The sequence below is a fragment of the Falco rusticolus genome, chromosome 8 (assembly GCF_015220075.1).
Source record: "Falco rusticolus isolate bFalRus1 chromosome 8, bFalRus1.pri, whole genome shotgun sequence".
NCBI lineage: Eukaryota > Metazoa > Chordata > Aves > Falconiformes > Falconidae > Falco > Falco rusticolus.
In genome coordinates, this window is record NC_051194.1 from 37245760 (window position 1) to 37272570 (window position 26811).

Below are 26811 nucleotides of genomic sequence, written 5' to 3' on the forward strand. Positions count from 1 at the left end.
CCTTGTACCAGGTGAATGAAAGCAGCAGATTTGATCACAGCATAACTCGAGAATATCCTCGATGTACAGGCAACTCTTCCAATCATTTAATTCAGTGTAGTTCTATCAAAGTAAAAGATCTAATTTCTTAAGGTTTGAAATATTATCTCAACAGATTTTGATTTTTACTAGAACACTCAGGCTGACAGGCCTGAAACAGAACTCATACCATTTTGGAGAGGCCATTTATTTTATTAAACTGCCCTTCAGACCCAAGTCCATGCAGCCACAGTGGAAAGATTTAACTGGCAATCTACTGCAAGTCAAACATAGTGTGAATAGTTTCATTGTCAGCTGGACTTCTTTTCTGTCTGAGTTGCATCAGTGTATTTTTCACCTCTTTTTGGTGTGGTGGTTATAAGACATGGGTGCCACTGGTTGAACAATATAAAAAGATCCATTCTTTGTCTTGCTTTCAGGAAGAACTACATAACATACATCTACAAAACAGAATTGATTTATGTTTTACCAGCTGAGACTGGGTGACCTTACCATTCTAAGAACTGAGATCTGAAGATACACTGTCCCTAACTTACTGTCATAATCTGTAAAGTGTTGAAATAAATTTTGTGTTTGATACATAAGCAATCTTACTGGTTTCTTCCAAGTATTCATGGACCACACTAGATCCTGCTGTGAGGAGCAACTAACAACACAGACTGTCCTTTCTCCAAAGAGTTTGCAGTTAAGTTTCTGAGGGGGGAGAAAACAGGCTGGCACAGGTGATGTAGTGCCAGAAAGTCTTTAACAGCATCATAGTTGGCAGTTTCAGTCTACCAGGTACATAGTTATTGCTAGGCTTTCTTGTAGGCAAAAATCATAAGGCAGAGATAAATAAGTGGAAGAAATTGAATGCTTGCATGCATGAAGGGATGACATGGGAGAACACAATCATTTGCTTGTTTTAAAAGTATAAGGCTATGGCCAAAGGAATTTGACATTTTTGACAAGGCAAATGCCAGAATCATAACAAGTAGATAGGTTGGGAATATGCCGTAAAAGCAAAAATACATAGTTTACATTTGATGCAACAGAGATGAAGTAGACAGTGGCAGGGCAGAACAGTAAGCTGATAGAAGAAACAGCTGGGACAGTGTTTGTGTGAATGTGTCAGATATGTGGGACAAGATTTTGTCTGTTATGACTGAAAATGGGTATAGTTGAAATTCAAGATGTGTGGATGAAGCAAACAGGTACATCTCAAGACACATACAAAGAACTAGCTAGATCTAAAGATGGTCTTAATATAATTTTCCTAGAGGCAGTCAGTTTTCTGCAAACCTCAGCTACCCTTCTGGTTGCTCAAAGTCCCTTCTAATCTTGAAAGCTCCTAAACTGTCACAGGAGGTGTGGCAATCTACCTGATTCAGATGAAGGTCCACCACTGAAAGGGGAGGGGCGGGGGGGCATGTCCCACTAAATAGCTATTCTGTGGCAGACAAGTTTCACCCTGAGGTCTCATCTGGTCCTGCTTCTGTTCTCCTCTGAACATAGCTGTAAATACAGGCAAAATCGTGCTAAAACCCGCTGGTGTTTCCTGGGTTTCAATAACATATGGAAGAGCCTGAATGTTTTCTAAACAGGTTATTTCTTGCAAAGCTTATTGCCAGATGCATAAGTCCATTTCTCTGTTTAGTCATGGCTAATCCTCCTTCACAAGCTGACACAATGGAATGTTATCAATATCTTCCAAGTCTTTTTTTGGATTTTTAGGATTTTTGGTTGATTGGTTGGTTTGGGTTTTGGGGTTTTTTTAATTTTGTTTGTTTGTTTGTTTTTATTTTTCTTCCAGTGTGGAAAGTGGATTTGGATTTATCTGTCATCATTCCAGCTTCCAGTGCAATTACCATCATCTTGCTGGCTAGTCACAGCACTGTTGAGCAGTTGTGTTTTCATCTGTGTACTATTTGTAACTGTGAAACTCCAAAGCATGTATTAGCGCCTTGCTATCACAAATGCATGTGAACGTGCAATTTGGTAGGAAATTTAGAACTTGTGCTGATTGTCCCTGGGTACCCATTTCAGTACCTGCATTTTGGGAAATCTAGGAGTCATGGAATAACCCTGTATGATATTAAGCCAATGGTAGGTGAGTTACATTTGCTCGTGTATGACTTTTTTGTGCTTTAGTTTCTCCACTTCTTTTGGGAATAAGATCCAATTTGTAAGTATATGATCTATAGCATCTATTGAAATGGTACGGGTTCTTTCCTTTGAAACTACTGTTTGCTTACTGCTACTTGAGCTGGTAGCTAAGACAGTGCTTTGAGGATACAATCTTATCTCAAGTCTGTAAAATGCATGGTTTTGCTTTTTGGTTTATCTTTTAAATGTGCTTCACACAGCTTGCATTTAAATAGGTTGGAAGATTAGCTTGGCTGAAGCCTTTTTAATGATAAAAACTTTCCCCTTTTCTGCAGTGTGGTGGGTAGCCTACTGATCCAGCAGGTACTGGAGTAGTCTGATATAATGTAGATAGATAGGAAAGGATAATTTATGTAATCACATGTGTGAACCATAGCAAAATAGATAATAATGTATTTGTTTTCTGTTTTCTTTTCTGGATAGAAAAACTGATGTTGGTACACAGCTTGGGAAAAAGGCCTGGGTGGGATTCAGCTCTTTTTTTTTTTTTTCTCTCTGATACTGTGACATCTATTCTAAGATAGTGGTCTGCTCTTTCTCTATATATATAGCAGAGTGTGAGCTATTTTCAGAACTTGGCAAATCTTACTGTGAGGTGTGTTGTCCATGGTAAGTTCATGGACCACCTCTGAAACATGCCAGTGTCTGTCATCTATAGAGGGAGGCTGTCTTAGCTTAGACATACAGTAGGCAACTGAAGCTAGATCAGAATTATAGGGTGAGAGAGAAAGAGAAACAGAGGGACAAGAGTTACAGGTTATATTTATACAAAATATTTTTAATTGAAAGTTCGTAGTTTAAATCCTGCATAGTCATCTCTCTCACAGTGTTTGTAATTATCATCTCATAGTGAAAGCAGTAGACCAGTGTAAAATGGCCCTGAGATACAGAATGTTATAACTTTATTGCAAGGTAATGATTAGTAATCTTCTCTATGAGTTATGTTAGTCCCTTAGAAAGCCACATCTTCCCCTTCTGTATTTCTATTATTTTTATATATATGATAGTTTTCAGATGCCCTTCAGTCTTGGGTATATTTTTTTGTTCTAAAGAGGGCTGAACATTGATGTAAAAGATGATGAGAAATATAAAATAATGGTTTTATTCTTCATGTTCAGGGGAAGTCAACATGTCCCAAAGCCTTACAAGCTGATAATTAGAAGAATGTAATTTAATTCTGGATATTTGCTTTGGTGTGTGATCTGTCTTGCACATACAGGCATGTGTCTTATGGGCCTAGGTAATTGCTGGAGGAAAGAACCATCCAATAATAGAAGTGTCATATAGTCAATGATATGACATAAACTTAACATAACTTCAGGCTTTGAAAACTTACTTTTTAATATTAATACGCTTATTGCATATATCATTTTTGATCTGAAAAGCTTAATATAGCTTCAGCCAGATTGTTAGCAGTACTGGAGCTGCATCTTAAGCACCAGCCATGGTTTTGGTAATTCTCTCCTCCTGTGTTCCAGTGTGGGGGGATGTGTACACAGTTTGCTGGTTGAGCAAATGGGGTTCTGAGAGTTTGTCTTGCCAGATGTCTAACAGTGATTCTGGTCATGTAATTTGCATGTCCTGAGTAGCCAATTTTCCTGTCTGAGATTCTTGGAATAAGTTATTTCCATGTGTATTTAAACACAATGGTATTCTTTGACTAAACAAAACATGTTTAATATTCATCAAGCCTTCAGTGCCGTACTTGGTGTTCCTGCATATTTTTGTTCGCACCATGCTTCTGGCATATGAATTTTCATTTTTTATTTTGTAATAAGTTACTGCCTTATTAATGCTTTCCCTTCAATTTGTGTATCTGTAAATTGTACATCTGCATTTCTCAATGGTGTTTATTTTAAAAAATCTTTTCCCTTTGCCTGACATTTCCTTATAAACAATGCAGAGAATATTCCACTTTGGGACTTCACTGCAGAACAGAGTATGTGGGGACTGAATTTTTGAAGCCTACCTGTGTCAGGTGTGACCATCACCAGAGGGACACCAGTACTTTCAAAAGCAAGGCTGAAATACCATGCTTTGCATGGTGTCCTTCAAGCTTTGATTTCTCCTTTCTCTCCAACACTGCTCTTAAAATAGCATAGGTCTCCCTGACTGCTTCCTTACACCAGCAGGACTTGCAGGTCACCCAGCACCAGCACCGGGCAGGGGCTGCTGGGGTACGTGACTGACGCAGCCGCCTTCAAACCTCAGCAGGGAAGCGGCAGGGGAGGATGGGCTGACATGACCTTTCATACCTCAGCTGGGGGAAGCCTCAGCTTGGATGGTAGGAAATTTTCTAATCCCCATGTGTAATGGAAGGATCTCTCCCAAACATCCATTTAGGTGACATTGCGGTAAAAGTAATTTTAAAGCTAGCTATGGAAATAACACGTTCTTTATCAGATGAGTAAATACATATTTTAAAAAGGAAAAATAAGCCATCTGTCATCTAGGCACATCACAGCAGAGACTGCATTACTCTGTCAACAGCAGAGTTGTCAAAATCCAGTTTTCGAAAGTACAGATTTCATTTTCTGGCATTTAACAAGACAATTGTATTATAAGGGTGAGAATGAAAATCATTCCCAGAGTTCATTGCCTGTACTAATCCCTCTGCTGTTGGAATAAGAAAAGAAGAAACCTCCTGTTGCATATCACTTTATTTGTTATTTAGAAAAATCCTTGATTGAACACTCATTACTCCAAGTCTGTCGGAACAAATCTGTCAGGCCTGAGGTATAGAAGTAGAGGGTGAAGCAGTCATCTCCAGTCTGTTTCCAGGAACTCTGAGCATTTTGGTGAGAATGTTTAATTCGGTCTGTGTCGGCGTTTGTCTCTATTGATTTGTCCAAGGTCAGTCCAGGGCTGATTGTAGATCCCAACGGAATCCCCAGCTCTTACTGGCCTTTCCAGTCCAACCAGTAAATAAGTTTTCACCTCAGAATACAATAAAAATAATAATTACTATAGGGGTTGCTATTATTATTCTTTGCATCTATAGTGCAAAGAATTACAAAACACTTAAATGAGTCCCAAACGATCTGACAGTAAGTGTTCTGCCTACAAGTTTTCATGACTGTGCAATTATTTCGAGGTTGTAAAAGCAACATGTATCTCATGGCTACATTTTAACTGGGGAGTGGAGAGTGTCAACACCTCCCAGTGAAATCAAGAATTAAAGTTTTTAGGTCTCTAATGTATTTTATTTATTATATCATTGTAAAATGTTATCTCCCCTGAGAAATTAAAAATTATCAGCTACTTTTATTAGATTATGAGAATCCAATCTAGAAACAGCAATACTACAGTAATTATTTTGGTAATCATAACTAGCACAGCTCAAATTCTGAGTCTCCAGCTCAGATTATTTGCAATGAAATATGTGTGACCAATTTCCAGAGTAATCAGAAGTACAGTAGGAAAGAAATCTTGAGAATGTTAAGGTTTATTTTTATTTAATATGAATTTTTTGAGGAAGGTTATCTTGGCGTCCATTAAATTTGAAAAGCACTGAGTTTGCAGATAAAACAAACAAACAATTGCTTTTGATTTGCAGTTTATGCTCCTTGTTGTAAGTAACGCACTGCTGGGTGGACAGGAGAGAGCTTTACCTTGCCTGGTCTCCCAGTAGCGAAGCTGAAGTCTGGGTATCCCTGTAACCTTTGCATTGAGTCCAATAGCCAGTGCTATTTTAAATATAGGTAAGGGATGTGTCTTACTGGGTGGCTAGCAAGTTCATTTATCCATTAAAGAGAGAGGGCTTTGAATATGTTGCTCCCTGGGGATTATTCACATAAGTTCAATTCTTTGCATAAAGCACACTAATTTTTTTTTATTTTTATTTTTTTTTTAGCAGAAATAGAACTGGAGGTGAAAATTTAAAATTAAAGTAGTCTGAGAGAGAGGAGAGGTTTTATAAGTTAGGAACATGGGGGCAAAGGAAACAGAGTTATGTACTTGGGAAAACTGAGGCCAGCTGAAGGCTTATCTTCCAGGGAGCTCACCAATAACAAAGTAAGAGTGAGCTTAGCAAAGGCTATGATGGAGACTGCAGGTGAACTGGTTAGGGCAAAGGTATGATTGGAAGACAAAAGCCAATATAGTAACTGGTAGTCAGTGAAAAACTGAATATAAAGATGTTTAATTGGAAACAATGGAAGTTTGACCTTGCAAATGTTTGTGCTCAGCCATGTGCTGTTAAAGATTTCAGCTGTGGCAGGGATACAATCTCTTCTGGTTTAAGGACTGTAGTTAAAACAGCTGGATTAACAGCTTCAAGATACTTCATAGAGCTGAACAGTGATGAAACTGCTCATATTTAAAACTTTTCAGGCTCTTGTAGCATATTGAATCAAGGCTGAAGTTCCGATCAGCCAAGCTAAGAGGGATCCCAGCCCTGTCGGACTGGACTGTTGGGTGCAGAGAGCTACTGTATGTGCTCTGGCTGAGCAACCACGAGGGTCATGGTGCAGAAATTGCAAAATGAAATTCTGTAGTTGATTTTACACAAAAGGTCAAAATTGGTTATTATAATGATATTAAAATCTCTCGATGCCTTTCTAGCACTGAAGTCTGTATCATGGATCTATAGCTTGAACCTTGATCAGTCGAAGTGCATATGTATAGTTTTGCTACAATGCTTCTGTAGGGACATAGTGTGCGTGGCTTGAAAAAATATGGGATGTGTATGTTTCAGATCCATAATTTTGATTTTTGAGTTTCTGAATCTTTATATCCCAGGAGATGTAAGAGAACATGTAGAATTGGATGATGTTGATCTGTCTCTGGGGATTAAGTGTTTATTTTATAAATGCTGATCAAAGTTTGACAAACCATTTCTTAAGCGCCTGGGAAGATGAGAAGTGAGAGCTAAAGGAAAAGATGGCCATTATGATCCGTGAGTAAAGCAGTGTTCAAAATGAATGCTCTGATGGGATGACGAGTTGATCTGAAAAGCTGGTTTAATCTGAGATACTTAAGGCTGAAAGAGATACCTGAAGGAGAAATTGGCTATCTGTTTTTCACAGAGGATTATAAGGGGTTGGGAGACAGATTTCTTGAACTCTGTCAGTATTGTGCATGCCTGAGCACCACCAGCACAGCCCATCCTAGCGGGGAGGCAGGAGCACGTGGCATATTTAGGGAAGCAGCTCTTGGTATGAAGAACGGGGCGCTCAGGCTGCATCAGTTTCAGTAGCTAGCTCTGGCAGGATTTAAAATTTCTTTGCGAAGCACAGCTGTAGCCTTTAAAAAAATTCCTTAAAGGGCACTACAAAAATGTCAGCACAGGGTCCAATGTTAAAGCTTAAAAGTGATGGGGGGGAAGAAAAGAAAGAAGGGGGAGGGGGGGGAGAAAAAAGGCAATAAAAGACAAAGAAATTTCTGATGTCCAGTTTCCATTACTAAATCTAGGACCTTGGAGTCAAGCTGTTTCTTGTTTTGTCTTCCTGGGTCAGCCACTGTTCCCAGAAATAGCCCATCAGCCAAACTGTGCCCCTGTGACAGATTTTACACTTTGGATTTTGCCTTGTGCTGTAGTTTACTGTAATGCTTTTACCTGCCATACCTGACTGTGAGGTCCAAGACATACTTGCAGAGGGGTAGGATGGATTCACATGCACTACTGACATCTCTTTCTGTTGAGCACTAGCGCAATGCAACTCTGTGAGGAAAACAGTTTCATCCTGATGGGAACTTGGTGGCAGGAACTGCAGAGCTATTGCTGCATGGCAGTGCAGCTTGTTCCCAAAAGGGCTTGAGGAAATGGACCAGGGCTGGACGTTGTAAACTGTGATTTTTGGTGTTTCTAGCTCAGTGAAACAAATCTTGCTGGAAACTATCATTTTTTTTTCAGTGGCTGGTATAAGTAAAAACTAGTCCCAAAAAGCTGTGGGAGGGTTAAAAGAAGGAAAACTGATATTTCTTCTTTGAGACAAAAGATAACTTAGAGGTTTCATTTTTAAAATTGTTTTCAAAAAGTGCTTGAGTAAGTATTTTATTAAGAAAACAGGCTTTGTATGTACAGCCTATAAAGAACATTATTTTTGTTGTTTTGTTCCCATTTTAGTGAACACTTTAAAATTTGACAACAAACTTGAAGGAGTGAAAGTATAAACAGTTTTAAAATTCTTCACAGAAAGGAATAAAATCACTATTTTTATATGCATTTTTTATTTTTTAATTTTAAAATAATGCTTGAAAGTTGTCGATGTGTTCTACTCTGAATGAACTGACAAATGCCTCTCCTTTATTAAAAAAGCGTAGCTACTGCAAGTGTTGACATTAAGATGTATGCATTTGTCAACAGTTCTGTAATTGCACATGCTGCTTGGTTTTTGAGAGTGAAGCCCTATTACATGCATAAATGGTTCATGACCCATTAATGATGACTACAATAACAGTTTCCTACAGCTCCATCTACATCGGAGAAGTCTGGCACAAAATAGAACATAAATATGAAGGTGGTTTTCAAAGTTAAGGCTCTGGGGTCTTCAGAGTCACAGTTGACTGTTGGCTTTTACTTTTGTATGATATTTCTGATTGCATAAAGAAAAGAATGACTGCAAAGACATCTTGTCTTTCATTGAACCATAAAGACAGCTTCAGGTTGTTGTCACTGGAGTAATAGGGCCTTTTCCAGTGAATGGAATTACATAACGTTATTCTGAAACAAGGAATCGGCTCAGCCTGAAAATACGTTGAGCAGAGCTGGGAATGGATGGTGCACTTGAAACGTCTCGGGGAGCATCTGCCAGTGACTGGAAAATAAATATAATTTTCTCCTGGATATATTATACAGCATAAAATATCAAAAAAGAGAACTAAAAGCAATGATCCATCTAGTCTAGAAGTATACAGTACCAAATGCTTAAGATACAGGTATGTGAAACTTTCAGCATGCAGCTACAGAATAAACTGTCCACCAAAACAGATTTTCTCTAAGTCATGTTAGTTAGAATATGTTTTATGTGCTAGAGCTGGAGGTTTGTAGCCTTTCCCCACTTACTCTGATACTCACTAGTATTTACTGCTAGAATTCTCACCTAACCAAAAGGAAAACATACCAGGATGGATTTTCTTCTTGCAGACATAAGTGTAGTTTCACTGAAGCTTGTACATCCTTTCAGATTTATACTAGTTGAGCACTCCTAGCCTGATTTCCAGCCCTACACATCCTTTTTTTTTTTCTAAACATGCAATGACAAAGGGGCCATCTAAAGGCGAGTAGATCATCCTTCTTTGAATCTGCCCACATTATTAATGGCTGAATCTTGACATCTTTCCTTATTAATTCGAGAATAGTAGATCTGGGCTCCAGCCAAAATGACAGTCAAGAAGCATAACACTGAGTAAGAAAAAGTTTGTGATGAAGAACGAGTTTCTGACTGTGCCAGTTCACTGACAACATGCTAGTTTTAAGTCTCTACCCTTTGCACCATCCTTTGTCTTCAAAAATACTCAGCAAACAATTCAGGGGAAGCAACTGGCATATTCCCTAATGAGACAAGATGAAGTGCCCTATTATGATGATGACAGCAAATTGACTAAGTGAACTGCTGTTTGAGAAGTTTGCAAATTGATCAAACCGTGATTCCTTGATTGCTTACTTAATCGCCTGTTACAGTCCCTCTCCTGACCCTCCATACCCCAGTTACTTTTGTCAGCACTTCAGCAACTGAGGGACTCTGTTAGACCCTCAGGCTGTGAACAGTGGAATAATAGGTTCCGGTTTAGGGGATTTCATTTTATTTGCATTAGTATGTACTCTTGGCCAGCTATCAGAGCGGGAATTTAGAGATCTTCTGGACTCCTACAGTGCTTTCTACATCAGGCTAAGGACTGTAAAGAAGAAGCTTTCTTAACTCTAATTATTAAAGGATGGATGCTAATTAAAGTGCTGCCTCACTAGGTGCTGAATACCTTAAGCAGCTTCTTAACTCTGGGAAGGGTAATGCTGTGCACATTTAGTACTTAGTGATGTTTTGCCTGCTAAAGATGTCTGGTCAGGAAAGAAATGTACAAGGGAAAAGCGTATTCTGGTGAGTGGTACAAGCGATTGTCTGGCAAAACTCTTAATTCATAGTCAGTTTGGAATCGGAGCCCCTAGAACTGTGGTTCTATTTTGCTGGCAGAAGTGAAGAAATGTCCAAATTTCATTATAATCTGCATTATAAACTGTCTTACAGCATTCTTCAGAGTAATAGTCAGACAAGGCTACTTCAGGCTGGCCATTTAAGCCTTTCTGAAATTTGTTTCATTACAGAAACTACTTTTAGGGAATGAGGGAAAAGGAGGGATATGAGTCCATCCCTGCACAGGAGTGGGAATGAGGAAGTATTCCTGCTGGTGCAGAGCAGTCGCTGGCTTCTGCTGGCAACACTGGGACTGCATTTCAGAAGTGGCAAGGAAGTGCTATCCCTGCACTCAGCTTGCAAATCTCCAGTTCCTTCCAGATTAAAAGCACTGGGAACTTTGCAGTTGTATTTACAATCTAGACACAGCAGATACTATGCCATGTCAAGTTTCATTGTGCTGCTCTGCTGCCTGAAGAGTTGAGGGTACCTGGAAGAAAGATTTGCAGTGATTAACATATGGGTTATTCACAAGTTCCCCTGAATATCTCCCAGTCTGTGTAAGTCCTGTGTTTGCTGTATAATGATGTCTGAATGTGCAAATAGCAGCTAAATCTGCTTTCAAAATTAGGGGATAAGAAAAAGATAGATTTGGCCTCCCAGTAGCCAGATGTTGTCCAAATATATTGGTGTTTTCTGCTACTGGTAGCACCGAAAAGCTTACTTAAAGATTAGGGGTAATAACTCCAAATAACTCCATCTCATAGGAAGAAAAAAGGAAGTCTTGATCTATCTGCTAAGTGATTCTGTGTCTTTTATTGTATTTGCTGACAATTAGTTGAACAATCATAAGCTCTTACGGAGAATAACCTTGTCAGTATAATCAAGTAAGTGTTTAAGCAGGTGGAAAAAAAATCAATCCTCCTGCAATGGGATTTAAGGTTACTGTTGTTCAAGACCCAGGATCACACTTGTAACTTTCTGATACCTCTTAACTGCCTTCTTGTGGGAGTTTTCTCTTTGCCCTGTGTGAAGTGACACTTATGATATCTTGCCTGAAAACATGCCTCAAATACAAGGAATTGCACTGGCACGTGGGAGTTTTTCCTCTTGTTCTTGTTCTTAGTGGCTGGCTGTGCTTGTTTTATTTACCACTTGGATTTTCACAGGCACTGATCCTCCAAAAAGATGAATATTGATAAGCAGAGAGAAAAAGATGATTGTATAAAAATAGGTCTGAAGCATAAAGATATCACCCAGGATGGAGGCCATATCTGAGCCTGAGCTTTTCTGCTAGGGACAAGGGCTTGTTTTCATTTGGGTGGTAGATGGTGGTAGGGGTCTATAGATGCCTGTTAAAAGGATCCTGCAGGGAAGCTGAGGACAGGCAAAGCTATCTGTCATTTGTGTTGACAAGACTTGAGCAGATGCCTAGGTAGTGATCATGTATACTTGGGTGTGTGTATGTATGTCTTTGAAATACCATTATGTGGATGCATATATGTATCACTCCACAACTAGATGGTGGTACATTTGAAAGTTCACATCCAGTTACGTAAGTAGTTAAAGACATGCCAACTTTTGAGCATGGACTCCAGTCCAAATGCAGTAAACTTTTTCACATGCCAATCAGTAGCAAACCAACAGTTTATGTTATGACAGTGATTAAAGCAGTACTCATGTATAAAGAGCCTGTCTGTTTTCTTCTTCTTTGTGATACGATCACTTTCTCTCTTTTAAAGCTATCTATGAACAATCTTGTGAGGCTTACCGACACCAAGGGAAGACGTCAGGTTTCTTCTACATCGATTCTGATGGTAGTGGACCACTTGAACCACTCCGCGTTTTTTGCAATATAACAGGTAATGACCTAACTTTGTCTTCGGTGCTTTAGGTTGGCTCTAATATGATTGTGTGGTCTTCTTAGTAGTACAATGATAGACATGTCACTAATACTGCTCAGTAGCAGGGAAAAAGCAAAGAACTCGTAGCAGCTGAGGTTCAACCCTGAGATGTTTCCTTATATAGGATCCATGTAAAAGTGATTTTTAAACTGAGTTTGAAGTATTCACCTTGTACTGTTGCTGAGTGATATTCAGAGTGGTATCCACACCTTATAAAGGGCACTGCTGATGTATTTCATGCTATCATAACTTTTAATGAGACGTTTATGTTTTTTACTAAAGATGTAGAAACTTAGAATTCAAACCTTTTGTAACTGAAAGGTTTCTCTGTTTTATTAGAGCAGTACATCTGGGAATGTTTATTAAGCTCCTTGCACTGAGATGTCTGTAAGCCCTTCCAGTCTGACTTAAGCAGGAATACCTCCCCTCATAGGAGTGTGTTGCCTTTGATGTCCCAGAGAATATAAACCTTGATTGTCCTGGGTATCTGTATGGAGGAGAAGGTATGATGCTCTTAGGAGGAGGGACTCTATTTGGTGTCAGGTAATGGAGCAAGAGTCTGGCCAGGTGACCTATTGGTTGAGGCTTTTCAACCTTAAAGTTTTGTAGTATTAAAATAAAAATGTTTCACATGAATATACCTGTCTGGCAACTTTTCCCCTTAAGTGAGTCCTATTTTGTATATAGGGCTGTCATGCAAGGTTACATTGCCCATATTGCAGATTGGGGTAAATGGTACAAGTGTCCTTTCTGCTTTTTATTTTTAAAGTGGAGAGGAAATTTCCTAGACTGTCTCCTGTTTGGCATTATTTGCTTTCTGTGGCCAGGTGCAGATGGAAGAATATTTTATTACCCATTCTAAATTGCTAATTCTGGTTGAGCTACTTTGTCACATATCACCTCAACACTCGGTCCTGAAAACTAAGGACTCAGGATATTCGTATTTTATCCTTAATCTCCTTGTACATTAAATGTCTCAAATTAAATTTTCATTTTTATTTAATTGTTCAATCATTATGTTAATTAAATGCACACCAGTTAATTATTAAGCGTGGTTTTTTATTCAAGTGTAACAAATATTTAATAAAATGTGTCTCCTTCACTGTTGTTGAATCTCATAAGAATTGAAATGGAGTTTCACCTTTCTGTCTGAATATCCTTCCTTGATCTCCAGTATGGGAAATGTGCTCATTTTTATTATTTATCATATAAATATGTGTGATCAAAACATTGTCAGTGCTTTTTATCTCTGCTGAAGAAGTAGGATTTTTGACAAACTCCTTGCAGAAAGCATCTGCTTTCTTCTAATAAATTTTATCTGGCAGAAATGCAGGAGGCATATACCTGATTTGCTCTCAATCTATAATGAACTTGCTGACATTTTATTTTGGTTAGAAAAGTGGAGGTGGGGAAAACTGGCAGAACCTCCTAGCTTGGAAAACTTTTATATTCCTTCTTTTCCCCTAGATGTCTCATTTGAGGCAGGGGAAGGTCATTTGTCATTCCTATTATTCCTGTCACATAAAAGAGGACCAAGACACAGAAAGAAATTACTATTTTACAGTTGTCCAGAGAATTTGAGGTACAATTGGGTTATGCTTCTGTATCATCTAAATATGGTTTGGGTGCCTTAATCACAAGAACTTCTTTTCTCTCTGGGAACATACGTTATTGTTATGCTGATAAAAATTGTTTACAGTAATAGATTAAGTGCAGAGTATGGGAAAAATAACTCAACCTTATGTACACAGGGATGGATTCTGAATTTCTTACTCTTCTCAGGTAACGCTTCTGCATAGTTTTCTGAAAGTATCAATATTCAGGGAAAGTAAAAAACTGAAATTCTATGTTGTTACATTAGGAACATGGAAGGAACAGAGACAAAAAAAGTCTCATTACTGTTCAGTGACAGAAATCCATAGCACACCTCCTGTGAATGGAGAAACATAGATGGTCAGAAGTGTGGATGGCTTCCAGGTATGGGAAGATGGTGGGATGGAACTGTCACAGGAAAGCATGGAGGTCATGTGTGGCATAGAAAAAGCAAATAAGGGTTGATTCTTGTCCATTATATAGGAGCTAAGGGAAAGTTAAATTTATCGATAGCAGGATTTGTTTGGGTGGGGGTGGGGGTGGGGTGGGGTTGTTTTGTTTTCTTTTTCCTGATGCAATGAATAATTCAACTTGAAAGTTACTACCACAGACATGAAGGAGGCCAGTGTATTAACAGAGGGGAAAAAACAGGCTGGAAAAAGCCCCAGTCTTGTCTGATAGATTCAGATGGTGCAATTAAATGTGGAGTTTAGTTGCAGTTCCAAACACAGGCAGCTGCAAGGCAAAGATCACTGGGAAATGGGAATGAGTTTCAGGAACACCTTTTGCCTTCCCTTACTTCCCTGGGTATCTGTTTGCCCTCAAAGGCAAAGATGGGTTCCTGGGCTAAATGAAACTTTGCTTTTACTCAGGCTGGCAGGTTTTTTTGCATACAGTTCGAAAAGTGGTAATCTCTTTATGCCTAAATCGTGTCCAGGCTGAAGAATTTGAAGGTGGAATGGAAAATCTGGGGAAATGACTCATTTAGTGCTTTTAAAAGTAGAGGTGCAGTTGAGCTAATGGCTTCTGGGAATTACAGTGTGTTGAGTCTGTGAAGGTTGAATTCAAGGAAGGAATCAGTTTATCAGAAATGAGCACCATCGTGGCATTTAGAGAAGAGTGTTGTTCCTTAATGTTCATTTACATTTGTCTAAAATCCTTTCTAGTTTTTACCTGTTTAATTGAACAGATAGGAATCTTGTTTGTAGCCAGTTATTAACCATGGCAGATTAACATCAGGTTTCTTGCATACTGCTGTCTGATCCTAGGCATCCAATATGTGGTGCGGATATAGGAAGTATCAACATCACAAGTTAATTTGTTGTGTCGATGGTCTCAGTGACTTCTCTGCAGCCTGTCAAATATAACAGCCCACTTGCTGAAGAAAAATTCTGAAGGAACAAAGACATTGCAGTTGTGTGTTGAAAGGGAGTTGGACAATCATAGAAAGACAAAGAGGCAGAGAGAAATAAGGGAAGGGAAACTTTGCGGGGAGAAAAAAAGAGGGGAAATATTTTAAAATAGTAACCCAATTTTCAGCATGGCAAGAAATTTAACAGTAGAGTGCCACAGGATGTCTGCTGATACTGGAGTGGGTAGACATTTATTCATTGTCTGGAGAAGTGGCTGAAAAAGCAAGGTGGCAAAATTTGTAGATGACATACTATTATTGAAGTTGGTGAAGAAGAGGGAAGTGTGTGTGAAGCACTATAAAAGGATCTTATCTCGAAAGATGTTTATTTCTAGTAAAAGTAAAACAAGTTGTTGAAAAAGGAGGTTGTCAGGAACAGTCATGTACCTAATTAAAGACATAGAAAGATATCTTCACAAAAAGAGGTTAAAAGTAAATAATCCAGAGCTATTTAGGTTGGGAAGACCCAAAGTGAATAGGCCACATTGAAGGAAGAGGATGTTAATTTGCATTTTCTTACAATAGGAATAAAGAGACAACTCAATGACAGTCAAAGACAACAAACTGAAAACTAGATTAAAAAAATAAGATAGCACCTTATTAACATAATGTTTTCTTCACCTTATATGCCCATTATACACAAAGCAAAGTCACTTTCACAGGGAAACTCACCAGTTTTAGGAAACAATGAGGAATCTGCACTGAATGTGCATGTGTGTGATGGAAGTGAACTAGTCGTATGTGCCCAAACCATGATCACATGTAGCTGAATGCTGGGAGAAACACCATGAAGTTTTGTGTGGGTCTGCAGGGATTATTAATTTAGGATGACTGTGTTAAGCGCCATGGGAACATAGCCTGTTTCCAGGGCCACCTGCACAGGAATGTGAACCTTGTTTGGATGGAGATGCAAGGTCTCCTTGCTTTACCTGGGTACTCTATACCCGCACTGTTTTGCATAAAGTACAGAGAAAATGTATCCTATCATGTTTCGGGGTAATGAACAACCAACAGTGGTAGGAAAGAAATTTTTCCTGTAGGCTGATTGTTTGATAATGAGCCCAGTTTAATTAATCTTCACTTCCTGCTGAAGTGACTTATAACAATCAATACAGAAAATGGCTAATGGACCCTCTGAAACTCTGGTCTGGCAGTCTTTCTATCATTGTGAGGTTTATTCTCTTTGTTGTTGTTGTTGCTTAGAAATCTATTGATCTGTCTGGAGTACTACTTAAATGCTAATAATCATATTCTCCAGTGTAAAGTCTATAGACATGCAATCTACATCTATGTACTTGTTTTGCTACCCTGTACAGAAAGTGTTTGTAATGACCTTTCCTCATCTCCTCCAGAGTAAATTTTACCCTTGATATTTGAAAGATTTGCTTACAATACAGTTGAGTCATTCTGTTACTGTACTTTACTGATGCTGTTTTACTGTATGCAGACCCTAGGCTATCAAATCAATAATGCTTAGAAATTGCCATGACTAAGATCAATGTTTAATTTTATCTTAGATATTTATCCAGTCCTCACACAGTTTCCCTTTTTTTTCTTCCAGAGGTGCAGATTAGGGAAAAATGAGTCCTTGTCCCAGGTCTTGCTGCTATTCCAAGATCTGGTTTTGAAACTACCATAGTGAAAAAATAAATAATGAACAAAATATATGTCTCTCCTTGTTGTGGATCATCTCTGGTTTGCAGTCTCCTCTCAAAATGAAAATAATGCCTATTGTTCCGATGCAAAAAAAGTAAAGCTTTATTTTCTCTATCTCAAATAACTGTATAGAAATTGTATTTAGATCTCAGGCAAAGTAAGGGATTCTAAGATGTGAAGGAGATTGCCAAAATTATACTTGCAATTTTTTATAAATTGCCTCTAGCCTATTTGTTCATTCAGCTAACAATGACCAAGATTTTATTCTTTCATATAGTACCTATTCCATGGCATGTAAAGAGGGTTGAATTCAGGAAGATACAAGTTGTGTTTGTAGCTGAAGTACCTAAATACATTAAGTGTCTGAATAGTCCCACTTGCAGTATGATATTTGGTCAGCTATTTGAGGAAAATGCTGTAGCGGTTCAGCTTTACTTTTCTGTGAACAGGAGCAGACCAGAGTAACAGAGATGGACTACTGCAAAGCAGAGCTGGCTGGACCTCAATATTTGCAGTAGGGATCCCCAGTGACGTTCCCCAAATAATTGTGGAACTGGTGGTTTTACTTGTCCACACAGCATCCACCTTTCCCTTTGTTTGCACACAAGTATCTCAGTTCATCTTCTTATATAATTTATTCATCCAATTTCCCACAAGGAATCATCTCCTCTTATTTTGTATAGCAATTACACTGATAGAGAAGCCACCGTGTGATTCATCCCTTGTCACGGTTCCTGTGGAGCTGGCAGACCCCCGGGTGAAGAGGGCTGCCGTTGGTTAGGCTGAGACAATCACAGAGAGGAGAAGGAGGCGGCGGCGGTCATGCCCTTAATTCTGGTGTTACTACCTGCAACTATGTAATTGTGCACAAGAACTTGAGGGGTGAAACTCCCTGAGATTCTTAGAATGAGCTAGAGAAGATTTTACAGCTTTGAACTTCTTAAGGAAATGTTTGGAGTGCCTTCTTTGTTTGTTATTTGATTTTTTTTTTTTTTTTCTCTTAAAGAGTCTACCTTGCAACTTCCTCTCTGTAACTGATTGACTGTATCACTGGAGAAAGCAATGCATGGGAATCCTTTACATATTATATCCTACTGTTTACATTAAAGACAGCTCTAAAAGACTTATAGTTTATCCCGTCAAGCACTACAGGTCTTTTGGCACGCTACAGTTCTGGCAATTTATACTTTTCTGGTTTGAATTGTCATTAAATATTCCAGAACTTTATAAAATGAAAAACAAGTGCTTATATTGTGCCAAAAGCATTGCACTGTCAACAGCTGCCTTGCTGTTTTCAGGGAAATGGTTGTGTTTCTGATAAGCATCACAGCAGAAGTCCTGCAGATCTTCTTCACTGTCACACTTGCAGGAGGCCCCCAAGGAAGTTTTATCACAGAAGAACCTGACAGTAGGTACTTTCCTCTAGCCTTTACCTTTTAACCAAGGGTTACTTCAACTTAACCACTCTCCTGCCACACTTGCAGTGCTCAGAAGTTAGAAGTCAGTTGTGGTTCTCTGTAAGTTACTCCATCTATCTCAGTTACAAGGGGTGGATCCATTTTGCCCCAGAACTGGGTGTCTAGTGCCTTGCTGGAAACCTGCAGGTGTCCTGCCCAGCCTCCTGGTGTGGCACCAGAAGAATGGCAGGTCTTCTCTGGGCTCCGTTTCTTGTCTGGCAGGCTCGTGCAGATGTCTGAGCTGTCACAAGGCATATGAAAAGTGATTATGTTGAGTGTCTCAAAACTCACCTTAGATGAAGGACACTGAGTCAGAGAGGACTGCACTGTTGTCACAAGTGAGGTGTGAGCACAGTAAATGAGTGTTCATTTTGCACTAGGAAGTAGTTCAGAGACTGCTGCTTCAATTTTTGCAGAGGAATATTTCTCACTGTTTGTTGTGGATACTCTGTGTGAGAGGAAATGCAGAAATGGAGGATCACCAAGAAGTAGGCTGGCAGGATAATAGTTTACCATCTCTGGGCTTCAGCACAGCCCAGGGAATGAGGGTACAAGGGATCATAGAAGAGGTATTTCGTTCTCATCCATCAGAGCTGCCTGGCACTGTCATTCTGCTGACAGAGACACCTCAAACATTGGGCTCAGTGGGCAAACTTCATGCCTGGAGGGTAAGAGAGTTGGGAACCCAGCTTTACCTTCTCTGCCGGACCTGGGGCATCATGTCTGTGGAGCTGGGTATGTGGTGCTTTCCTGGTGCCAGCTACTGACTACCAGGGAGGATGTACAGACAGAGAACAATACCAGGTATGGGCATCTCTGAGGAATGCACGCTGGCAGGTGCAATCTGCCAGTGCCACCAGAGAGTGGGCTGTGTGCAGGGCTGGGGGGACAGGAACCCCCCAGACTTGTTTCCATGGAAATGCATCGTGGTACTTCTGCACTGGCTGGAAGTGGCTGAATCAGGAGGAGGCTGATGAGCACAAACCAAAAGCATGTATTGCTCGGTCAGCCAGCAGGGGAAAAAAAAAAGCTAGATAGGAAACAACAACAACAACAATAATAATAATATTAATAATAATAAAATAATGGGTGGATTTCACAGGATACTTGGAAAACATTTCCTTGGAGTCAGTGAGTTAAAGCTGTGTGCGATAGGAAATTGTCTTCATATTCTTTGAGGGGTGTATGTTTAGAGCAGCTGAGTTAAACTGTCACTGCAGCTTAAAACAATAGAGTGTTCAAGGAAGAGAGTCTGTCTTTTGTGTGGTTGTTCCTGTAGTTACAGGTTTAGATTTCAGGACAATATTTGGCATTCAGTGTAGAGCACCATGAAACAAATGCATCATATGAGCTCTCAGAGCGATTTTTCTCTCTCTCATGTAGCATTTACCGTATGTTTGGCTTGTCGGCAATTTAATCATTCTGAATAATCTTGTTCTGTGACAAACCTAAATCACAAAGGAGTGATGCAGTTTGTATAGGTGAAATGTGCTCCACAGAGATATTTCAAACTGAAGAATAAAAATGAGAATTAGACAATACAGAACTCATAGAAAGCCAGTTTTCCAGCTGCTCTGATTTCCCACAATTTAATTTGTGTGCCATCAAAAGCAACTTGAAGGCTTCCAGTAAGGTGATAGAACTATGGGTGAGGCTAAACAGAGGGTCTAAAATGCTGAATGCATTGCAGTCCCATGCTGTAAAAACATCTCCTAGGACCAAATACAGGCAGCATAATATCCTAGAAAATTGGACCATTAAATAAAACTGCAAAGTCATAAAGCTGTAGCATTACCCTGAAATTAAAGCATTGTCACCTTTGAATTATAGAACAATTTAACAAGCATTTAGGAAATCTGCTTTCAAAGGCTGCATTTAACTGTTCCGGGTTATACAGTAAAAGAAATGGCTGCACTCTCCTACTGGGTTTTGAATGACTTTCAGCTTGTGTGTGGTTTGAAATTTTACCAAGCTGAGAAAGTAATAAAATAATAAAGTGGAATAATGGAAGGTAAAAATAAACGGTGACCTTTGCCTGGAGAACAGTTTTTTCACTCTCATTGTAAATTCACAAGTGCAGGGAGAGCTCATTAAATTGAGTAAACAGGAAAAAACCACATAGTATGGGCAGACGTAAAAAGATAATGATAACTTCTTTGTTCAAATAAAGGAAAGGAGGGCCTTGTCTGCCTAGTTTAACAGCTTTCAGATATGGAAATGGCTAGAAGGAGCTAGTGGCACTCAACTTTTGGTTGGATCTGTGTTTACAGTGTCACTATCTAAAAATATGATGAAAAGAAAACAAAAAGAATACATATTGAAAAAACCAACCCCAAACCAAAACCAAAACAGCAATCCTCTTATTGTAAAATAAGAACATTATTTGAAACCCCATTTTCAAAAGCCACAGGCATCTTCCGTGCAGAGGTGCGCCTCTGCAAAGAGCGATGTGAGTCATGGAGCTAAGCTGCAGACAGCCGTTGCACCGCTTTATAGCTGTAGTGGTCTGTTCATGTCCAGATTGCAACAGCATTTCTTACATAGGTCCGGAAGCACAGCTGCAATGCAAGCTCCCGGATTGTTGTCAGTAGGCTTCAGAGTACACACTGATTGAACGGTAAGGGTATAATTCCTTGCCCTCATTCTGAGGCAGGCAGCCATATTCTGGGAGCAGGCTTAGGTAAACTTGTGCATGTGAATTTAAGAAACTAGTATGATCTTTTTCTAAATGCTGCTGGGTTTGAGGCGGAGAAAATGGTGTTTGAATAAAGCCCAGGAGTTGACCTGAACAGTGAGGGTTTCAGAAGAAAGGCTAAGATTATTTTTGTGTCGTTTTCTGACCTACAGAAGCAGTCTTGCGTCTGCTGTGCATTGGGCCACCCTCCTCATCTGAAGACTTCCTTTCAGACTCCAAGTTTTTTAAGCCTATTTCATCACCGTTGTTGTTGTTGTTAAAAAAGGTAGCACAGGATGTGTTTCTCTGTGCTTTTTCTACACCAACTGTGTATAGGGAAAAGAAACAAAGTTTTGAGTGTCAGTAGCTTTTGCCATCCAAGAGGTATACTTACTGGTGGCTGTGACTTTCCTTTCACTAGATCCGTGAGCCACACGTCTATATTTTCTGAGAAGCTTTATGGGTGGTTATCTTTACTTCAAAGATGGAGCATGGAGGGAATCTTTGAAGTGATGAGCAAAGCACAGGTCTGACCTGTAAAAGTAATAAGCATAACAGATCAGGCATGTGTGGATTAGGAAATGTCTGAAATGTAACTCTGAAGTTCTTCCCTTCTGCTATTACTTTTTTTAATTCTCTGTTCTGTTGTACTTGCTAAATGACAATTGCTTTGAGTACAGAAAGAAAGATGTTGGGTTTTCCTTTATCTTTGCAAACTAGAGGATGGAAAATATGCATTTAGCTTCTTGTATCTAAAAGATCCTGTGGAGAAAAGCAAGAACTTCTTGAATGTCGAAGTTCAGATCTGAGGGGGACAGCTAAGTGCAGCTGTAATGATAGCAAGACCATTGAAAATTAATGAACAATCACAAGGAAGATCTGTTGAATTCTGTCCAACATGCTTGTTAATGATTGCTTGTTGCTGAAAGTATGTTTGCTGATGTCTTGCCCAACCTCATTTCAAACATGTAAATTAATTACATTTCCAACACTTCTTGGGGAGACTGTTTTATGCTATGCTACTTTTAATAACTTTTTCCTAGTAACCCTTCATTGCTACTAAATTACTAGATCTTGATGCTTCTGGCTTTTCAGGTACCCACACAGCACCTTTCCTGGTGTGTAAGTACAGAGCCTGGAAAGCACAGAAGTGTTAGTAACCACTCTGAAACTCTAGTGTTAGGCTGTTGTACATCCTGAGCAACACTGTAGCCATTCTGTGAGCACTGATTTTATTGCGATTTCTCAAAATTATGTTAATAACTCTCTGTGGGGAGGAGCTTATAACTGCCCATCCAGAATTTCAGCAACCAGTTTGTTCAATCATCTCTTGGTTTTACAGCTCACTTAACAATTTGATATTTGTCTTTTTAGTAGATTTTTCAGTGAAGACAGGGGTTAAACTTCTACCAGCTTCCATGAGAGGAAGGTTATCTCAGTTGCAACTGCTTCTGAAAACCCCATTCTGTTCATGTTAATCCTTGAGAGAACAAAACACAGACAGAGACTTCGGCTGATAAAAATCGCTACTTTCAGATGTACAGGATGTGTGTTATGAAGTCATTGAATTATGTTGTGTTGAAAGCAATATGGATGCAGGACTGTGCAGGGTATTGTGCTACCGTGTTGACTGTGACTACAACCACTGGGGCAAATTCTACAAGCAATACGTTTGTAGTTTTTCTTGTAATTTTAATCTAGCTTTTGTTTAATACACATTGCAGGAATGTTTCTTTGAGCTCCAACTCAAGGGATCCACAAGCAGTATCCTGCACTCAGTAAGAACTACAGAATTGCAGGTCTATGAGCAAACTCTTTCTGTCTGCCATCACAGAAATGATGAGAGTGTTGCGAGTGAATGTATGGTTTTCTAAGTAAACTGTCCTTACAGTTAATGCCATACATTACTGGGAGAATAATTTCTCTGTAACTTGCAGCCAGGTCTTGGAACAGACCTCTTTAAATAATCTCCAGATGGTGGTTGTTACTTGCCTGTCACCTGAATGCCTCCATAATGACAATCCATTAAATCATCTGAGTGTTTTTGCACAGACAGTCCTTTTCAGACTAGCTAACCTATCAGAGTTCTGGTGAAGTTGTCTGTGGGATATCTGTAGCTCAATGACAGATACTTCAACTGCAATGCATTGCAGTGGCTGCAAAGCTACTGTCCTCGTCATGCCACTCTGTTGCGGAGTAGCTGGAAAGCTCATGCTCTGCAAGAACTCAGACCAGGTAATCTGGTAAAACCAGAATACTTACATGCATAGTTTTTAAGCTTGGTTTAGAAAAGATCTGATTCAACATTATCTAAGGTTTTTCTGTTAAAGCATGACTAGAGAAAATAGGAATCTGTTTTCTAGGTCTTGACTCTTTCTCTGTAACGGTCAGTAGGTTTCTGCAAGTGAGATTGAAATCTTCCTCTCATCAAATGGTTAACATTTACTTCCTTACATTTTTGCCCTGTCAGCATCTTATATCCTCCCTAGGCAAGCAGGGTCTTTGATAAAGAGGGAATTTACTGGATGTGGCTCTTTACATCGTGAAGCACATGCAGGGCTCACTTCTGTGAATCCTCATTAAAGAGTTTGCCTTTTACTCCAGGTCAGCTTGGCAGATTGGCCATTCAGGCTGTCCTTTTTATCTTGCCTGTTGCTATCTCACCAGAACCAGCTGGGAAACAGCCTCCCTGCTGAGATAATTGCTTCTAATTGTGATGTTCTCCTCGTCATGCCAACTCCAATGCTGGTCATGAGCTGAGTTGTTATGATGCAGGTTGTGCTTAAGCTCAGGTTCTGCTTTCTGTCACCTATGAAATCCCTTGCTCTGCCAGTAAATGCAATGAAGGAGATGAGAATGGGCTCCCCAGCGTGGAAAAGCAACAACATTCACAGGTACTAGAGATGCTGCATCTTATGTTGTTCTGCGCCATCATCCAAACCAGACATCACTCAACTTATATGTAGAAAAATCTGAGAACTGAGTAAAATGAGTGATCTGACTTCCAACTGGTCAGTAAGAACATACTCTCAGTTTTAACTTTCTGGCAAGAGTTTGTGGTGAGTTTGTACAAGCTCATCAGCCACAGTTCTCCACTACCGTTTGTTGTTACAACAGTGTGGGCTGTGCTCTCCCAAAGAGCTATGCTTGCAAAAAACCCATGAACCATATTATTATGTCTTTTCTCTCTGGGCCAAAGCCAGCTGAAATGTAAATCTTCTTTAGATACCTGGCAATAGAAGATGCCAAAGATCTCCCATGTTTCCCAGGAAGCTTGTAGTTTCTGTCTTGCTCAGCAGGCTCTGTAGTGTTTGCTAGAGGTGGTTCAGGGAGAAACATCTCTGTGTTACACCGACTTGTAATAAGTCATCATCAGAGAGTGACCACTTCAGAGCCCGGGGTCCTGCTGATGCTCTCTCCCATGCGGTTTTCGTTCCCTGCTTGTTGCAAGTTTTTTGCTCTTAACTTCCTGTTCAATCCTTTTTCATTTAACAGAAGACAAGATCTGGACTGCAGTGCAGCACAACAACACAGGGCTAACCAGAGTCCAAGGAGCTGATCCGGAGAAGCCGTACACCATGTCCTTTAACTACAACAGCAGTGCAGAGCAGCTTGAAGCCATGATAAACAGTGCAGAGTACTGCGAACAGGAGGCAGCCTACCACTGCAAAAAGGCACGTCTCCTGAATACCCCAAGTAAGTGCCATGATCCCAAATCTTGTCTTGTTAACTCTTAATGATTATACAGCAGATACAGGCTGCCCTGTGACTGGGGAGAAAAAGACCCAAAATTAACAGTAGTAATACAGAATAGAGTGAAAAGCCTTTTACCCTCTTGGATACCACTGTGCAGTGCCTGTCCTCTAATATAAAATGTCTAGAGCTCTGTGGGGGAATATCTGTAAGTTCATGCATACAAAGGCTCTGAAAGCTTCTACTATGGAAAGTACTACTTAGAAACCACAAAAGCTGTATTTAGCTGATGGTAAATGGATATGTTTAATTGTATGTTAAAGATAGAAATCATCTAGATTTCTCCAGACCTATGGTGTTTCTGGAGAGAGGAGGGGTGTACCCTGAATATGATGTTTAAGTTGCTTGGTAGTACAGTTTCTGGGGCAAAACTAATTTTCCCCTCGTGATAGAAGGAAAAAGTGTTTTGCCCTGACTTAATGTAGCAGCAACAAGAAAGCAGACGGTCTGATAGATTTATATCTCTTTGAGGTACCAAATTTCCAGTGGCTACTCAGAGTAGCTGTCTTCCACTTGATTCTCTCTTGGCGTCAGGATTTTGTGTTTGCTTATCCAGAGGGATGAATGACATTAACAGCAGCAGGCTTCTGGATCTCTTCAAGGTCTCATCTGGTTATTTGAAATGTCTGGATGGCCCTAGTGATTCTTTGATGTTAACAACTCCTAAATTTGTTGGTAGGTTAGAAGAAATCTCGTGGAAAGCCTTAAGGGGAGCTTGCAATGGGAGTTCCTATTGTGTCAAAAATACATTGCCTAATGAGATGTATCAAAAACCTGCCTGGTTCCAGCAACATTACTGTAGCACTGAATATTTATGGATGCAGTAATCAGATGCCTTATAGTCAGTTGTTTTTTAAAACCTGTGAATTAAGTCTTTTGTTATCATCAGAATTTACCAACCAAAACCTGCTTGTATTGCTAATATTTTTTTAAAGAATGAAATGTTAGTATCAGCATCCAGGGTAGAGCACAAAGGGAAAACAAAACACAGGCATAAGTGCTCATAAAGAAGGGGAACTAATGTCTTAAAAATACTTCCAGTGTTTCTGGCTTCTGCACCCCACACCATACTTGACATGTTTTAAGGATATAATCACACAGCGATTATTTCCAAATTGTGTTTTTGAGGATGAAGGCCACAATGGTAGAGCAGGCCTGCATGTGTTTACACAATTCTGTGAGGTACTTGGTCACGCATATCCAGAGAAGTAGACTATGTGTACATTTTGAGATACCTGTTGTACGTGGTGCCTTTATAAAGCATGGGATGCTTCTAAAGGTTCCAAACACATTTGTCCATTAATAAAAAGAAATGAAAAAATAGTGATAATCTTGTGTATATTGGAAGTATATAAACTATCCGTCTTCAGGGTGAAAGCTATCTACCAACTGGAAGACTGGCTAATGCAATTCCTGACAGGCAGCTTCTCCATTTGTCCAGGACCTAAGTTGTGAGACTGACTGCTCAAGGGGGAGGACACAGGGGCAGTGTCCAGCAGCTCAGCTTGCTCCCTTGCAGCTGCTGCAGTGCCACTGTAGTCCTGACAGTTGACCACACAATAATTGCACAACTCATAACTCTTTAGTACAACTCCAGCTGTTAAATCGGGGGCGGGGGGGCGGGAATTGCCATCCAGTGCTCTGTGTGTGGCAGATAACATCAGTTTTTCCTCTTTTTTTCTTCCTTTTATATGATTTTTAATTACACTTTCAATTTTTTCATCCTGAACTTTTTCAATAGCCTAAGGCTGTAAGTTTGGCAAGATGTGGAACATGCTTAAAAATAAATCATTTGAGTTCTTGAAATGGCAAGATATGGGTAACAATTTGTTCTTAGCTGAATATTAAGTGTTTTTAAATGATAGAAGAACATCTTTTCCCCCAAAGCCTTAAATAACTCAATTGATATTCGTTTGAGGTGAAGTGCTGCTGTATTAGAGAAGAGCCTAGAGACCCAGTGGTGACGAACACTGTAGGTGTCTTGAAGAGCTCTAAGATCTGAAGAATTTACATTCCTAAACATGAAGACGAACCACAAGTGACAGTAACCCTAGGGTGTTTTTCTGGACACACCATGGAAGATTCTCACCTGTGGTGTTTATGTGCA

At 39.6% G+C, this 26811-nt stretch overlaps 1 protein-coding gene across 1 annotated transcript in view; it reads left to right on the plus strand.

Moving 5' to 3' along the window:
- The window catches only part of CNTNAP5 (contactin associated protein family member 5), a 295991-nt gene that overhangs the window by 184258 nt on the left and 84922 nt on the right, over positions 1–26811 (plus strand). Inside the window, exons 12-13 of the mRNA XM_037398285.1 lie at positions 11999–12118; positions 24447–24647. Of these exons, the coding sequence (XP_037254182.1) occupies positions 11999–12118; positions 24447–24647 (321 nt within the window). The remainder of the gene's footprint in view (positions 1–11998; positions 12119–24446; positions 24648–26811) is intronic.